Source organism: Puma concolor, chromosome C2, assembly GCF_028749965.1.
Source record: "Puma concolor isolate L17-30 chromosome C2, mPumCon1.1.hap2, whole genome shotgun sequence".
Lineage (NCBI taxonomy): Eukaryota > Metazoa > Chordata > Mammalia > Carnivora > Felidae > Puma > Puma concolor.
Window position 1 is genome coordinate 5,847,734 of NC_141675.1, and position 17,578 is coordinate 5,865,311.

Genomic DNA, 17,578 nt, shown 5'->3' on the forward strand with positions numbered 1-17,578 from the left:
AATTCTGGAGAGAGAGTTACGTTCCTGGGCTCTTGGGTCAATTTTAGTTTTGGCTAGAGGGAGGAAGTGTGTGTTTCTTTGCACAGCTTACGTTCAGCACGCAGCCTCTGGAAGGTGGCGATAAGCTTCAGCCGGGGCTGTCCCTGCACAGTGTGGTCCAGAGGCTGCCCTTTAACCCGTGTGGGCGGAGCCAATGAATCAAGTCAGTGACCTCTCCCTGCTGACTGAGGGCGCCAGCTGATCAAGGAGCCCAGGGTCCTGTACTCACGGCCGCTGTGACTTCTGGAAGCATTAATGCTCCGTAGCTGGTGTGTGGGCCGGTTGGAATGCCCACACTTTGGGACAGGATTGTTCTGGTCCCTGACATGGATAAAGGTTAGAAGTGAGTGATTCTACCATTTACTTTCCTTCATTCCTGAAGAGCATCATGACACAGAGCCCTGTCGTTGCCGGGTGAGGGGTGGTTCCTGGAGTTGCTAACAGGAAATCTCCCTGAGGATAAACAGAGCTGTCGGTCATTGCCTAGAAACACGTGGTTCTCATTGAACCTGCCCAGGACTTGCTGTGGATGCCTCAGAAGCACCAAAACAGGAAGACTCCTCTCTGATATACACACCAAGTTTCTTCTGACCGAAGGGAACTTTCTCAACATTGTTAGACGCTGAGAAGTGATTCTCTCCCCGGCTGTCCGGGAACCAGCTTCACTCATCCTTCATGAGGACCGGAAGCACATTTTAGGCGTCTCACAGTCTTGAAACTTTAGACCTAAGGATTCTCTTTTCACCGCTCTGACGAATATAGTCTCAGAAAGTTGGAAGGGAGGTTAGACAGACGGCTCCACGGGAGATAATCAGAAAATGATCGTTCTTTACTTTTTGAGAAAGGGATAATTATAAAGGGATACATCTAATAAATGCAGCGATAACTCAGTGAATCAACAGGTGTGCTACTTTATCTTTTCATGGAAGATGGGGACGGGCTTTGTTCTTTACCATAAGATGGGTCTAAGAGCTAGACCCGGAATCTGAATAAACCGATCCAAATCCAAGGGCTGTGTTGTGTCCCACATGAGGGCTACTGACTCATTTATTATCCACATCAACAGATTGTTCTGTTTCCAAAACGTTTCATTATCTGTGGAAGGAAAACATTTTTGGCATGCACGTCAAAGTGCTCAGATAACATATTTATGTCTCACTTTTTTCACTGAAGAGAATCTGACCGCATCTGGAAATTCTTCTGTTGTCACCGCTTCTCTGAAACTATTTCCCATCTGTATCCCTTTAACTCCAGTGAAAGACCATCCCGGTGCTCGCGAAATGGGCCTCCTCTGGGAGATTTGGCTTTCTCCGATTAAATGTAAATGAATTCTGTTCTACTGGGCGGCCTGGTGGTGCCTGAACTACGGACTTTCCAGCCTGTTGGCCAGCACACCCAGAGGAAAAGGGTGTGGGGGAGCGGGGAGGGCATGCCATTGTTTTCGCCAAACCCTAGAGCTGGTGAGGGGGAAACAATCGTTGGCTTTTATCGTAAGAAGTGAAATATTGTATGAAATAATGGCGGACTCACACAGAGGTCACATTGTACAATGGATTATGTTCTCCTTTTCCTTTGGAAGATTGGTTCTGAAGCTTTGCCCCTTGATTTCCTGTTTCAGTTTTGTTCTCTGTAACACCCTGACATTTCACAGTGGTGGTGGCGGCCTTGAGGGATGGGAGCTGAGGCCGGGTGACATGGGGAGTGAGAAGAAGAAAGATTTTTTTTTTTTTAATGTTTACTTTTGAGAGAGAGAGAGAGAGAGAGAGAGAGAGAGAGACAGAGCGACAGAGCACAAGCAGGGGAAGGGCAGAGAGAGGGAGACACCGAATCTGAAGCAGGCTCCAGGCTCCGAGCTGTCAGCACAGAGCCCGACCTGGGGCTTGAACTCTCAAACAGCAAGATCGTGACCTGAGCTGAAGTTGGACGCTTAACCAACTGAGCCACCCAGGCGCCCCAAGAAGATAGCATTTTATTTAGAGGATAATTTTTAATTAGAAAGAGAGGAGACATCTAGAGTGAACATTATGATCTTTTCAGTCTTTTTCTTTTTTTCTTTTTTTTTCCATTGGTTATTTTTTTTTAATTTTTTTTTTTTTTTATTTTTTAAAATTTACATCCAAATTAGTTAGCATATAGTGCAACAATGATTCCAGGAGTAGATTCCTTAGTGCCCCTTGCCCATTCAGTCTCTTTAAAAGTAACCGTCTTTGCCTGTCTGGAAAATTAAACGACACCAGATCATTCTTAAACCCCCTCGTCTTCCTGCTCCATCCCCAACACTGCCAGTCTGGAAGCGGGCTGTTGTTTTATGGAAGGCTGCTAGGCCCTCATTTAGCTGTTTCGGTTCAGACACAGGGTATTCGCTTCATTTGGGGATGCAGGCTGGGAGGGACTGGCCAAAGTCAGTACCTCATGTTAACGTACCTCCTGTTGTTGAGATCATCAGAGTGTCTGTCCTTTCTGTGTGTCCGTATGAACACAGAAAGCGTCTAGCTCCACGCAGAGGTAAATATCGGAAAGTCAGAACTTGCTGAACTGATAAGCAAGAGGGCCCTTTTCGCAAAGCAGAAGAATCCGTGCTCTGGGAGGGTCTACCAAAGGACACCTCTGAGAACCCCTTTCTTCGCATGAAATGATGCATGCACACAAAAATTGTTTCCAACCTTTCAAAGACACTCATTACATAAAGCTAGATCTATCTGTTAGGAGGAACTACCCAGGATTGTTAGCGGTTTCTCTGCTCATGTTAAATAGTGTCCTTGCAGTCAAAAAATCAAGGTAAATGAACGGAGCCTTTGGGCAGCCAGCCTCCTCTGCGTTATTCTGGGTCTATATTCTTGCAAAGACTTGAAATGACTGGTAATACGTGAAAATGTTTGTTTTAGGATTTGTTCGTAAAATGTTAGCCTCTTGTACCATTCTTCGGTCAACACCAAGAAATAATAGTGAATCAGAGCAACGTGATTTAACATAAGGCGTAACATAAAGAGCTCTGTAAGAGGAAAGATGGTCTATCAGTTTATATTTTGCTGAATGGAAAAGGTATAGTTTCAGTGTATCTTTCTGTTAGTAAACCTCTTAGGTCAGCCTGATTAGCCAGTGGGTATCATTTCTCAAACATTTTCTGAGTACTATTTTTATTTCAAATCTTGGAGTCCTAAAATTAGTATCACCAAACCCACTGTGGTGAAGGTTCTGCCTCCTGTGGCAGAAGGGGCCTATTATCTTTTGATACTTGGTTCCGAGATTGGGCAGTAGGTAATTGAATTAGCAAAGTAGGCATTCGAAACATTCTCTGGGTTTTCAAACTCCAGGGGTGTGTGAATCCAGAGGAGCAGGTGGCAAGTCAGGGGACGGGTCATGTTTACCCAGTTGCCATCCGCTGTGATTGGTGGGACATGATACAGAAAAGTGACCCCAAGATGTAACAGAGAACACAGAGTCACTGATTAACAGATGAATGTGAGTTAACGTGAAACACGTGTTATTCAAAAATGAACCTGTGCCCTCTTTAATCCGAGTCAGTTCAACAAACATAGTTTTCTTTTTTATTTTTTTTTATTAATTTTTTTTTTTCAACGTTTATTTATTTTTGGGACAGAGAGAGACAGAGCATGAACGGGGGAGGGGCAGAGAGAGAGGGAGACACAGAATCGGAAACAGGCTCCAGGCTCCGAGCCATCAGCCCAGAGCCTGACGCGGGGCTCGAACTCACGGACCGCGAGATCGTGACCTGGCTGAAGTCGGACGCTTAACCGACTGCGCCACCCAGGCGCCCCACAAACATAGTTTTCGAATCAAACTTCATCTAAGACCCACGTTGGCAAAGACTCTGAGCATCTTTCATAGGGAGCACTAATGTCATTGAGTTTGCTCCCCTGCTGATCTGGTCCCCCGTTTCTCTTTTATTGGCTGTGTACTGTGTTCAAGGCAGTTCACTTTATACATCAAGCCAGGGACACTTTGGTGAACTTTCCCATCCCTGGACCCCAGCCAGCTGGAGGATGGTCAAGAAATGGGGCTGATTCTGGTAGAAAGGGGACGTCTGTGCCTTAGCCTGTTAAAAATCTGCAGTAATATCACACGCCCCGGGTGAAAAGTGGTTCCTTCACTTTGAGACTTGTTCATCGCCTTCTAGGTGGCTGTCCCACCTCCAGCTGAGATTTGTCTGCAGGACCCTCCTCTGTGTCAAGGCCCACCTCTACTGCCTCCTTTCTGCCCACCGCAACCCAACATTCGTCCAGTGCGTGAGCCATGTTGAACTCATAGGTGCTCTCTAGTTCAAGTCTGCTGTTGGCACCTCTGTGCCCTTGCACATGCTATTCGTCCCTGCCTGGAACTGCCTTCCCCTTCTCACTCTGCTCTCTAGGAGTTCTCTTTATCTTCCAAGATCCACATGAAGCACCACCTCCTCTGAGTCAAGGACGCAGGTCATGACAGGCCGACTGCCGGTAGAGGGAAACATGTCTGAGGGCTTGTGAGAGAGCGGACGATGAGATTAGGGCCCGGGCGTGTGGGGGACTGTCTTGCTCATCCATCTGATTAAGTCTCCCACTTCACCCTCGAAAATATCCTCGTTTGGACAATAAATTGTATGATCACCCCACTGATAGCAGCACCTTCTATGCATGGGTACTGAGGATTCAGTATGTGCCGTAGCTGTTAATGGTTTTTGGGTTTTTTTTACATTTATTTATTTCAAAAAAGAAAGCATGAGCAGGGGCGGGGCCCAGAGAGAGGAAGAGAGAGAATCCCAAGCAGGCTCCACACTCATTGCAGAGCCCGACTCAGGGCTTGATCTCATGACTATGACATCATGACTTGAGCCAAAGTCAAGAGTTGGATGTTAACCAACCGAGCCACCCAGGCACCCCCATAACTTTTAGAATAGTACCCACGTTAGCTGGCATAATTCCTGTTTATATCTGAACTCCGCACAGGGATGGGGCCGTAAGCAGCTGGGATTGATTTCGAGGGTGATACGCTTGGGGAATGAGACTCCGAAAACACATTGGAGGACTGCTCTGTCCCTCTGGTCTTGAGGCCCAGGGACAAGAACTGCATTAGGGTGGCTCTGTTCTGGGACCCCAGGAGAGACCTATGTCCTCTCTCTACCTCTAGGTCAGCAAACAACTCAGAGGTACCATAGGCAGGCCCCTCTCTTGAGGCCACAACATGGGAGTGCTTTGTTTTCTCCAACCCCTTTATCAGACCACCACGGCCCGGAGAGTCTTTAGTAAAAGCTCTAGACGTTCCTCTGGTAACGGACTCTCTTTTGCAGCATCATGCCTTTGGAATCGTCCCGATTCATACTTTGAACCCCGTAGTTTATGCAGGGAGGTTTGGCTAGACCACGCCAAGTGTACCAAGCACTTCGTCCTCAGATGGGCCTGGGACCTTGGAGGCTTCTGACCACAGAGGCTCCTGACCGAGGCTAACTCGGACTCTGCCACCAAGTGATGTCCACATTGTCCTTGGGCTCCTGACAGTTTCCCAAATCACCACCATCTCCTGGTTTTGACTTACACAATGTTTTCTTTGGGGTCCGGACAAGGGGAGTAAAGGAGACCAAATGCCAGCAGAAAACCCTCATTAGCTGCCTTGGCCGAATCCAGCCTTGACACTGTGGCCCACATCCTCTTGTCCTTGTTGTGTGTGTTTGGTGAAGACCTATTATTCACATTCCAGTAGACATGGGCCTCATCCAGCTCCCAGAGGTCCTGGAAGATAAGCAGCCGTGTCATGGGAAGCATTTGGACTCGGCTGGTCTGGAAAATAGATGAGAATTGAGTGGGCAGGGACGAGCAGAGGGCAATGGCCACAGAGTCCTTGGCCAGCCACAGAAATGAATCTGTTGGACACGAGCGCCGTGGTGTTTGGATTGTCTGCCACGCAGGAAGAAAACAGCGTTTCCCTTTGATTTTAAGCAAAGAAGTGGCGAGGGAGCACCTGGGTGGCTCAGTTGGTAAGCGTCCGACTCTCGATCTCAGCTCAGGTCACAGTCTCATGGTCATGAGTTCGAGCCCAGTGTCAGGCTCTGGGCTGACAGCGCTGAGCCTGCTTGGGGTTCTCTCTCTCCATCCCTCCCTCTCTCTCTCTCTCTCTCTGTCCCTCCCCCCACCTCTCAAAATACATTTTAAAAAAAGTATGCAAAGAAGGTGTTTACAACCAAGCTGGGAGTAGGGGATGTCGGCAATTGCTTACCTACCTGACGTGAGATCAGGGGGCCCCCTGCTCTTACGAAAGGCACGGGTGGTCCTCAAAGTATGGAATAAGCAGGTGAAGGCAACCTTAGTGACCACCTAGGCGACCAGCCTAATTGAACACAAGGACGCTGAGACCCCGGGGACTCGAACGGGCAGCTGTTAGCAGGCAGAGCTCGGGCCGACGCCCGGGACTGTCAAGTGCCCCCCAAGGCCCTCTGGGCCTTCACTGGGTGCTTCTTGCCGCCAGCGGCCAGTCACATGACCTGGACAAGTCCTGGCACTCAGGGCCTGTGGTTCCTTATCTGTCAGCTGAGGCCAAGGGACGGCGTGATCTCCAAGCTGCCTCCCAGAAACCACATTCCAGGATGCTCTGTTCCCCTTCCAGGCCGAGACAGCATGGAGAAGCCTGGCCTCTCCGCCAACAGGCGCTTTTATCTCCCACACTCTGGCCAGGAGTCAGTCTTCGGCCCCAGTGGCAGAAATGGGTCAGGATGAAGGGTTCTGGGCCTCCCAGACTTTGAGCTAGTGCTGAGGGAACATCTCCCTTGATCAAGGGAGGAACAGGAAGGTCTGGTTTGCCCCCCACCTGTGCCTGGGCATGACTGCCACCCCGGCCCCAGCCTCCTCTGTACCTGAGAGGCAGGGACATGTTATAAGTACCGGCTCCGGGGCGCCTGGGTGGCGCAGTCGGTTAAGCGTCCGGCTTCAGCCAGGTCACGATCTCGCGGTCTGTGAGTTCGAGCCCCGCGTCAGGCTCTGGGCTGATGGCTCAGAGCCTGGAGCCTGTTTCCGATTCTATGTCTCCCTCTCTCTCTACCCCTCCCCCATTCATGCTCTGTCTCTCTCTGTCCCAAAAATAAATAAACGTTGAAAAAAAAAAAAAAATTTTATAAGTACCGGCTCTGGAGCTGGATGGCCTGCCAGCTGAGAGACCTCAGGCGGACCTCCGGCCTCCCCTTGCCTCTCAGTTTCTCCATCTGTAAAACGGGGATGATAATAGCACTCACCTCCCAGGGCAAGGACTGCACGCGCTAATGTGTGTAAAGCACTCAGAGCCTGCACACGTGCTAGGTCGTGTCGTGGCTGTTGCATACAAACCTACCCAACATAGAAAAATCCTGCCCTTCCACGACCCGGACAGGGACTGGGTTGCTCAGTTCTAGCTGAGGGAACATCTGCACATCGGCAACAGGATTCGGCGATCGGAATCAGACCCATTAGAGCACCAAGCAAGCTTCGATCTCCCTTTGAACGAGGACCACCCTGAACCTCCCCGAAAAATGTCATTTTCCCCAATTGAAGTGATTCTCGTGTAACCACAGTCGGGAGCACAACTGGCTGAGATTTTCATCCACCACAGACTCAGTCTCCACTTCCCTTCTCCACACTCCCCTGGGGCAGATCAGACGTCACACGGGGTCACATCACATCGCTGTCGGCACCCTGTTCGCAGGCCGCCCAAGGCTGAGCGCTGAGGCTTCGGCTGGTGCTCACCCCCTCGCCCTGCCTCCCAGCTTCCTCCTGTTTGGGGGTATTCACAGTGCCGGGCTCCTGGCACCCAAGAGTAGCCAACTTGGCTGGTCTGGGGCTCTGTTCCCGCCCTTCCTCTCCCAGCCTAGAGACCCAAAGCACCAATTCGCAGAGCCAGGAGGAACTCTGCCTCCACGCCTGATTTTGATCGGGGACAAATGCATCGCACAAGACTCAGAGATTCCGTGTCTCTAAACCCAGACCAAAGTGTTTGTGTGACCAGGCCCCGCCCTCTCAGCAGAGGCATGCAGGCGCCCCGGGGCTGCAGCAGGACCGGTTTTCGAAGCGACCTTTCCGCGAATGTCCGCTCCAGAAGACTAACAGGTTAAGTGGAGGATGCTTCAGAATGAGAAACGAGTGGAATTAGGAACATGAGCACAACACATGCAAATTCTCAAATGCTCAGTGAACGAAATGCGTTCCATCCACCCACCGTGTGCCCTCCGTGCCTAAATAGAGGGCAACCCCCAGATAACACAATACCCCGCTTCCCTAATGAGGTGCATTCAACACTTCTTTGGGCCAGCTTAATAGGAATCAGAAATGGGGTTGCCTTGGAGGTGGGGGATGGGACTGGACTGGAAAGAGGCAGGAGGGAACTTTCTGGAATGAGAGACAGATTGTACCTTCACTGGGGCGGTGGTGATGTGGGTGACTTCATTTGTCAGAATTCGTCAAACTACACTCTGAAGATCTGTGCGTGTCAGTGAATATAAATTTTACCTCAATAAAAGAAGTTAGAAACGCAAATTAAATAACTTCGACTCACAATATTTAACCTAACTATGCACTTGCATTCTTAAAATTACGTTAAGAATAATATGTCAACTTATATTATTCTTCCCATTCGCACATCTCACAAAATGGTTTTATGCACACGTACATCCTTTGACATCAGCATATATCATGACAAAGCCACTTTTCAAAAATTTTTTAAATGTTTACTTCTGAGAGAGAGAGAGAGAGAGAGAGAGAGAGCACACGTGTGCGTTTGAGCACAGGCAGGGCAGAGAAAGAGGAAGAGAGAATCCCCATGCAGGGCTCAAACTCACGAACCATGAGATCATGACCTGAGCCCAAACCGAGTCTAATGCTTAACCAACTAAGCCACCCAGGCGTCCCTCAAAGACTTTATTTTTAAGTAATCTCTACACCCAACATGGGGCTCAAACTGGCAAACCCGAGATCAAGAGCTGCATGCTCCACTGACTGAGCCAGCCGGATGCCCCGGGAAATGCAGTACATTTTCAATCCAAGCTTCTTATTGAAATTTTTTTTGCAAACCATGAATGCCCATTTCCATAACATTGCAACGGTTTTTCTCATTTGTCTCGTGATTATTCGTGATCCTCACTACATCAGGGACCTGTGTTTTGCTTTCTAAAAGGGACTTTCAAATAGTTATCGCAGTTTGCCATACTCGCTCCGAAGAATAATTCCCAAATCTGTGTTAAATCCCATTGCATTCTTCCCATTAATTCCCTCTGGTGACCTCGAAAAGCAGCCAAAACCAGTGCTGATTGAGACTGAATCAGGCTGATGTATCTTCCCAGATTCTGTGGTTCAAACAAAGTAATTGAGACCGTACCAAATTATGAGATATTCTTAAAGAATAAGAAGTCCTAAACTAGGAGAGATTTGTAAAGGCAGCACACTCTTTTGTAATAATGAATTGGAGGAACTAGACCATCTTATTTGTTTTCAGATATATTATAGTAAATCCCGGCATATGTGTTTAGACCAAAGATAAAATTGAGATTAATGCAGCAAATTTGGGGATCTTATTCTATAGTTTGTTATTAAAAGATGAGCACTGTTGGCTTAAGTTAGAAGTTTCTTGATGTAAAAATGTTAAGTTTTGCTCCCTACTGTGAATGGGAAGTTGAAACATTCTTTTTTCTTTTTTAATGTTTATTTGGGGGGGAGGGGCAGAGATAGAGGGAGAGAGAGAGAATCTCAAGCAGCCTCAGCACTGTCAGCAAAGAGCTGGATGTGGGGCTTAAACCCACGAACCATGAGATCGTGACCTGAGCTGAAACCAAGAGTCAGATGCTCAAACGACTGAGCCACCCAGGCACCCCTGAAACATTCTTGAATAAATTCAGACACACTATATTTTCCTTAAGAGCTTTAAAAATGAGAGAGTTTGATTTAAACAGGTGATTCTGGTTAGAAAAGGGATTATAAACACAGTCCTAAATTATGAATTACTAATTACAAATTTTACAACTTGACCTTAAGTTATGTCCAGTCTTCAGCGACAAGCAGGGTTATGTAATGATGTATGTAAAGAAGTCTTTGTTTTTTTCACCATATCCTCAATTTAGGCATCAAAAATAGTGTTATTCTTAAAGAAACCACCATGGAAGGCTCACACTGTTGTTTTGGTTTGTTTTTTGTTTTGTTTTTAAAATTTTTTTAATGTTGAGTTTTGAGAGACAGAGACAGGGCAAGAACAGGGGAGGGGCAGAGGGAGAGGGAGAGGGAGACACAGAATCCGAAGCAGGCTCCAGGCTCCGAGCGGTCAGCACAGAGCCCGACGTGGGGCTCGAACTCACGAACTGTGAGATCGTGACCTGAGCCAAAGTCGGACGCTCAACCGACTGAATCACCCAGGAGCCCCGCAGAATTCTGATTTTAAATGACGTTATAGGTCATTCTCTAGTTGGAGCAGAGAAAGGGGCCCAGAGAAGTCCTGCTGGATGCCTCTTCTCCTCTCTAGGGAGATGACTAAGGGGGGGTTGATAGCACCCTAGGTATTCTGTGGAACACAGTTTGAAAACCTCTGGCAGTGGACCATGCATGAACGCTTGGTCTTAGAAGACCTGGGTTCAAAACCTGGGTTCTAGACTCTGTGATTGCTGGCAAGGACTTAACCTGAGTCTCATTTTCCTCCTCCAGACAAGGAGCGTGAAAGCTCATCTCCAGGAGTAGCTACCGGGATGCTTATAAATGTGCTTTGGAAACCATGAAGTATAAGGTTTATTTTGTTCCTTAAGTCTTACCGTCTCCTAGTGACATTTCATTCGCATGTTGCGTGCCATCTCATCTCAATTATTTAGGGACGTCGGATTATCTGGCCTGGTTGATGGTACTACCTTCACCCTTCAGCTTTGCAGCAATATTGTCCGCTGGAGGATGGTCAAGGGGGAAGGGATGACTTTGCAGTAAGGGATTCCAGGTTCATAATTCATTCTTGGGATGGACCACTGTGACAGATTTCTTTTCCCTTTCAGGTGGGCCAAGAGAAGGGAACCTGTTCTTTCCAAAAAAACCCAACCCCCTGCATCATCCCTCAAGAGCAAGAAAATATCTTCCATACGATATTTGCCTTTTTCACAAAGTCTGGAAGAAAAGTCTTGGTAAGAATTTGCTCACTGGTTGGGTTAACATGGGTGGTCCTCACGAGGAAGGCGAGTAGGAGATGGAGAGACTAGTTTTCTATTTGGCATTTATTATTTCCCAAATCTGGTTTTAATCAATTGACGTCTAAAGTCACAAGGACTGTGGTCAAGTCCTATTTTTCAGCCTGAGGTTTCAATCAAAGTGTTAAATTGACATTCCAAGTTCCATTGCCTGGCAAAGGGAAAACCCTTGCAACCCACCAAGCACAAAGTAAAACATTTCTCCAACGAGTGTGAGTCTAATCAAGACTGATGGTTCTACAACCACTTGGGAAAACTCCTGGGCAGTCTCCACTAAAACTAAACATCTCCATATCCCGTGACCCAGCAGTTCCACTCTGAGGTATACCCCCAAGAGAAATGTGTACTTATGTGCCCTAAAAGACATGGATAAGAAGGTTGACAGCAATCTTCTTAGAGCTCAAAGCTGGGAACAGTCCAGATCCCCATCAACAGGATGGGTACACAATTGTGGTGTAGCCCCACATGCGGGAATATTACAGAGCAATGAAAAATACTACCCCACGCTACAACAGGAACGAATTTCGCAGACATAATAATGCCTGAAAGAAGCTGGAGCCAAAGCACACATAGTATAATATTTCACTTATAGGAAGTTCAGAAAAACCAAGGCTAGCAATAGTAATGAAGTTCAGGATAGTGGTTCCATTTGAAGGAATGTCAACAGGAGCGGGCATGAGGGAACCTGCTTCAGCACCAGAATTATTCTACACCTTGATCTGGGTATAAACATGAAAAATATATCAAGGGGGACCCTTAAGATTTATTCCATCTACTCTATGTAAGTTATACCTCCATGTTTTTTTTTAAGTGAAGGTATTGAAGATACAGTTATATGCTTTCCCCAAGCCTCCTTTCCCCATATATTTGGTTATATCTCTTTAGCTTATTATTTCAGGATGGACACATCTCACTTTTCTTTTTCTCTTTTGTCCTAAAAAAAAAAAAAAAAAAAAAAAAAAAAAAAAGGAGGACTGTTTGCCTCTTGCACTATGGGTTCTTTTGGTTTGTGTTTTGTTTTGTTTTTAACTTACCTAGTGCTGATGATACAACTATTTTTAAAAGCCCTTAGCATGATTAGGTATAGTGATATCTCGTTGTTTGACAGACACAACTCTGTGTGCGGCTGGCAGTTTTTCCCCAGCCACGAAACATCATGCCGGAAGGTGTGTGCGTTTTGGATTCTACCATACGAAAGAGAAGAGTTCCTCTTTTGTAACTTACATTTGGAATTTAGGTGTCTGTTGGTGGTTCGCGTGTTTTCTTGGTCAAACGTGCTTTTCTTTCCTCCTGTGTTTTCTTGAGTCATGATACGACTTCTGAGCCCTCTAATTTGCTCTGCCTGGAAAAGGAGCACGAAAGTGTGTTTGCCAACTGCACAGGCAGAGATCACATAATGCAGGAAATAACATCCTGTGTTCAAAACTCAGAAGAAAAATTCCTTTGGAATACGTAGATGTGTGTCTTTTTGAAAACAGTCATCTGTCCCTGTGAAATCCAGTTTTTGGGTAGTGTAAACCAGTGAGTGGCTTTTTCCCATTTGCTTGACCTGAAGCCGTGTTCTGGTGCCTGCAGGGGCAGGAAATCCCTCCATTGCCCTCTGGTGGCAAGAAGGAATGATTACGATCTTCCTTTGGAATTCTCTGCCTAGGATTGTTTGAGAAGCTCATGGAGCCCTCTGCTCCATAAACTGCTGCGCATTTGTCTTTGTTCTTAATACCGTTTGAAAGAAAGTTCTCTGATTTCTCTTCTCAGGACTGTGAAAAACCAGGAATCTCTTGCCTAACAATGCACTGTAACCTTAGCGCGCTTGCTAAAGAAGAAAGTCGTACTATAGACATTTACATGCTGCTGAACACAGAAATATTGAAGAAGGTAATGCCCTTCGGTTCGTATAAAAGCATTGGTATTATAGGGGTGCCTGGGTGGCTCAGTGGGTTAAGTGTCCAACTTTGGCTCAGGTCATGATCTCACGGTCCGTGAGTTCGAGCCCCGCGTCGGGCTCTGTGCCGACGGCTCAGAGCCTGGAGCCTGTTTCGGATTCTGTGTCTCCCTCTCTCTCTGTCCCTCCCCTGCTCACACTCTGTCTCTCCCTGTCTCTCAAAAATAAATAAATGTAAAAAAAAAATTTTTTTAAGTAAAACATTAAAAAAAATTCTTTTAAACATTGGTATTATTATTAGGTATAGTGATATCCAGTATGAATACGCTGTATGCTAGCTAACTTGACAATAAATTATATTTAAAAAAATAAAATAAAACAGTTTTATTTAGCAATGAAAAAAAAGAGATTTTAAAAAGAAAAGCCTTGGAGTAGGTTTTCTCATGAAACACTGCCTGCCCCCTTTAAAACGTTTCTGGCCAGTGCCATTGGTAATTCGCTGCAGGAAGATGCTGGGGTCGGGGTGGGGGCCACTAGACCCTTGCTATTCTACATGCGGTCTGAGGACCAACAGTATCAGCAGCACTTGGGATCTTGCTAGAAATGTGGAATTTAAAAAGAAAAATGAAAAGACATGCAGAATCTTGGGCTCCGTCCCAGACTTCCTGAACCAGCATCCTTCAGTTTAATAAGCTCCCCGGGTGTTTTGTCTTGCACATTTAAGTTTCTCCCGACTTCAGCTTGCATCAGAATCCCCTGGAGACCTTGTTAAAATGCAGATTCCTGGGGGCTGAGTCTGAGATTCTGTCGTTCTGACAAGCTCCCATGCTAGATCAGGGTCAGCACACCTTTTCTGTGACAGGCCAGTTGTAAATATTTCTGGCTTTCCAGGCCACACAGTCTTTTGTCACAGCTCAACTTGGCCATTGTCTTGTGAAAGCAGCCATAGACAATACTCAGATGAATGGGCATGGCTGTGTTCCAATAAAACTTTATTTACAAGAACAGGCAAAGGGCCAGATTTGACCCATGGGTGGTAGTTTGCCAGTCCTTTGTTTAGATGACACTTTATTTCAGGGAAGTCCAACTTTTGATCTTCAGGTCACTTTGCTATTATGAGTTTATCAAAAGTGGCTCATTTAAAAATACCTCAGTCAGTGAATTAGCGGTTCTCTAAAAATACCATACAAATTCCCTGTGATTTATTTTAACATAAGAGCTGCGGAGTATGAAAGGCCACAGCCAACCAGCTGCTTTAAAAAGAATCACTTGGGAAGATAAAATAAAATATGCATGTTAGCTACAGAGATTCTATTTATTTTCCTCTGGAAAAACTGTGTGTGTTAGTCGGTATAAACCTGAATGAATATCTTTAGAAAAGTCATCCCAATGTTAGTTTTAAATTAGGCATGGCAGTAGCATGCTGACCTGAGAAGTCACAGGCACGAGAGATTCAAGATGTTTCGCCCACTTTTCCATCTGTGACTGGTGCGGCCCCCACACGCCCAGGGAGAGCTGCACACCATTCTCTTTTCCTTGGTTTCCTTTGCAGGGAAACTAGTTTGGGGCAAGTTGGGCTCTCCCGGCAGTGGTTCCCTGTTGCTCCTCTCCCTTAAAAAAGGACAGCGTTGGGGGGTGGGGGGCAGCACCCGGGTGGCTCAGTCGGTTAAGCATCTGACTCTTGGTTTTGGCTCAGGTCCTGATCTCATGGTTTGTGACAGTTCAAGCCCCGCCTCAGACTCTGCGCTTGTCAATGGGCAGCTTGCTTGGGATTCATTCATTTTCTCTCTCTCTCTCTCTCTCCCTCTCTCTCTCTCTCTCTCTCTCCCCCTCCCCTTCCTCCCTCCCTCCATCTCTGCCCCTCCCCCACTCACTGTCTCAAAAATCAACAAATTATAAAAAAAAGAAAAGAAAAGGGACAGCGTTGGGAGAGGACCAGGCGAAAGCTAGCGTCCCAGTGGCCGTCCTGTGATTCCGGAAGCGCGTCTGCAAGCCCCGCATCGCAGGAAGTGCCTTCCCAACGTGGGTCTCCTGGGTCAGGCTGAAAGATTAGGCTTCCGTATACTTACCTGTCCCGTTCATCTTCTTGACAAATGGCCCCGGTGACAGTTTTATTCCCCACGCCACACTCGTCACTGTCGACGAAGCCCTGATCCGGGCACGGACGGCAAGGGGGAAGCCATTCTGATTCCTCCTGCACCCTCAACCCAGATGTTTGCCGCTTGCACTCCGTCATTTGTCCTTAATTGAATTGCAAGGCCTCAGGCCTTTCTTGTGTACACGGCTCAGTGGCCTGGCCTTCTGCGTGACCCTCCCTGTCAGTGGCCAGTGGTAACCCTTTGCCAAGGATCATGTCCCACTGACCGCCGTTCCCAAGGACCATCCAGTCCAGTCTGCGCCCTGAGAGACAGCCGTGGGGTGTCGTGTGTAGGTGCTGGACGATCAGTCTCCCTGAAAGTGCCCTTTCTGCAGAAGCCAGAAATTTCAGGTGCAGAGGAGAGCCTAAAATGAGGCTGCCCTGGAACCAGATGGGTCCCCAGCTGCTCCTAGAGCTTGAAATGCAGAATGTCAGTCCCCTGAAGCCAGCCATGACCTCCCTTGGGGAGTGAGCACCAGACGAGGCGCCCCAGAGCCCTCTGGCCTCCCTAAGGGTATGGAGCCGCTCCAGCCTTGAGGTTGGCCTGGGCCTCCAGTTGTGTTTATTTTCCTTTGACCTCAAGGTCCAGCCCCAGACAAGGGAATTTGAGGTTTTATTGTTTTGATCTTAACTAGTTTTCATTTGAAATGCAGGGTCTGACTTTTTAAATTATCAGAGGATTCAGATTGCTCTGAAAGTGCCCTTCTCCAACCACAGGGAGGCCTGTCCTGGGGCGGGCTGTTCATCTGCCCCGCCTTTAACTCTGACAATTACCACCATCATTGTTATTATCCTTGTGATTATGAGGATCCACGGTGACGATTAGTCAAGGTTGCGAATAAACCACACATTTACGAAACTGTTAAATTGGTAAAAGATGGGGCGCCTGGGTGGCACAGTCGGTTGAGCATCCAACTTCAGCTCAGGTCACGATCTCGCGGTCCGCGAGTTCGAGCCCCGCGTCAGGCTCTGGGCTGATGGCTCGGAGCCTGGAGCCTGTTTCCGATTCTGTGTCTCCCTCTCTCTCTGCCCCTCCCCCGTTCATGCTCTGTCTCTCTCTGTCCCAAAAATAAATAAATGTTAAAAAAATTTAAAAAAAAAAAGGGACAATAATTAGCGCATACCTCCCAGGTGAAGCAGGCAAAGCGGCCTCCCCGTGTGCCCTCCCGGGAGGGTCTTTGTGGTTTCTTTGGCAGAGATGAGCAGAGGGAACTGTTTTCTCTGAGAGGGTCCTCTGCTTTCACTTTCGGGGGGGGGGGGTAGGTTTTACCAGAAGTGGGTCAGAGCTGGCATCTGATACGTACCTCCTTGTGTGGCAGGCAGACTGAGGAAGTGTGGGTGGGTCTACTGCAAGTCACCTCACTGGCACAGCCCCAGCCACCCCCACAGGTGGGCTGCCGAATGTTCCAGTTGCCCGCCTGTCCTGCTTCCTCACCGGAAGCCAGGCTGGTCCTCCACCCACAGTCAAGGCAGCACTGTCTGTACCACTGGCTCAAGCTGCTGACCCTTCCCTGAGCCGTAGTTTTGCCCTCTTTCCAGATCCCAACCCCATCCCTGCCTGGTGGCCATTTTCTCATTCTGTGGATCTGAGCCCACACCAAGGCCACTGCTGGTGGGCTCTCCCTGAGTCTTAGATGTGCCCACGCCCACCCCAGTCTCCTTACTCCTCAAGCCATGGCCTGATTTATAAGCTAGATGTGTCCCTCTCTCATCACCCCATCCAGCCTCCTCTCTCCATGTTAAATGGTTTTTGACCCCCAGACAGCCTCATTGAAGGGTAAAGAAAGAGTTAAAAGTAACTCATGTGAAGGGTTTGAGGGTTGTGGTCAGAGCAGGAAGATGCTTGAGAAATATAAATCAGATGCCTTCCATGGAATGCCAGGCCTGGATTTGTTGTACACAGTTAAGCAGCTTTATTTATTTTCTACTCTTTGTGAGTATGTCAATATCAATGTCCAAATATCTGGCTCTTACCGCTTGGAAACCATAGTGCACAAGCTTGCGTGTATTGATGACTGGCAAAACTTCAGCTTTTCAGCATCCGCCATAGTATGAAAGAATTCTCGAGAGGCAGACTGGAAACCTCTGTTTACGTGGGTGCCTAGAATGGGGAGGTACCTAGTTCAGGGATAAAATTTCATCCGGCCCACATGGAATCTTGGAATTCAGTTCTTCCTGCTACTTTGAGGCCCAGCCGTTGTCACTGAAAAATGTGTCACTGAGTTGTGTTGTTTCCTCCACAGGACAGTTCATCTGTCATCCAATTCATGACCCGTGCCAAGGTCAAGGTGGATGCTGCCCTGAGGGTGGTGGAGATAGCCAATGGGAACCCAGAAGAGATGACGGTGAGTCAGCCAGC

General features: G+C 47.6%; 1 protein-coding gene across 2 annotated transcripts in view; it reads left to right on the forward strand.

The window, feature by feature from the left end:
* ITGA9 (integrin subunit alpha 9) overlaps positions 1-17,578 on the forward strand; it is a 344,865-nt gene that overhangs the window by 294,248 nt on the left and 33,039 nt on the right. Inside the window, exons 24-27 of one of the 2 annotated variants that reach the window (XM_086720437.1) lie at positions 4,178-4,282; positions 11,012-11,137; positions 12,956-13,075; positions 17,463-17,564. In XM_086720437.1, the coding sequence (XP_086576563.1) occupies positions 4,178-4,282; positions 11,012-11,137; positions 12,956-13,075; positions 17,463-17,564 (453 nt within the window). The remainder of the gene's footprint in view (positions 1-4,177; positions 4,283-11,011; positions 11,138-12,955; positions 13,076-17,462; positions 17,565-17,578) is intronic. The other variant, XM_086720438.1, reaches the window with a different exon arrangement.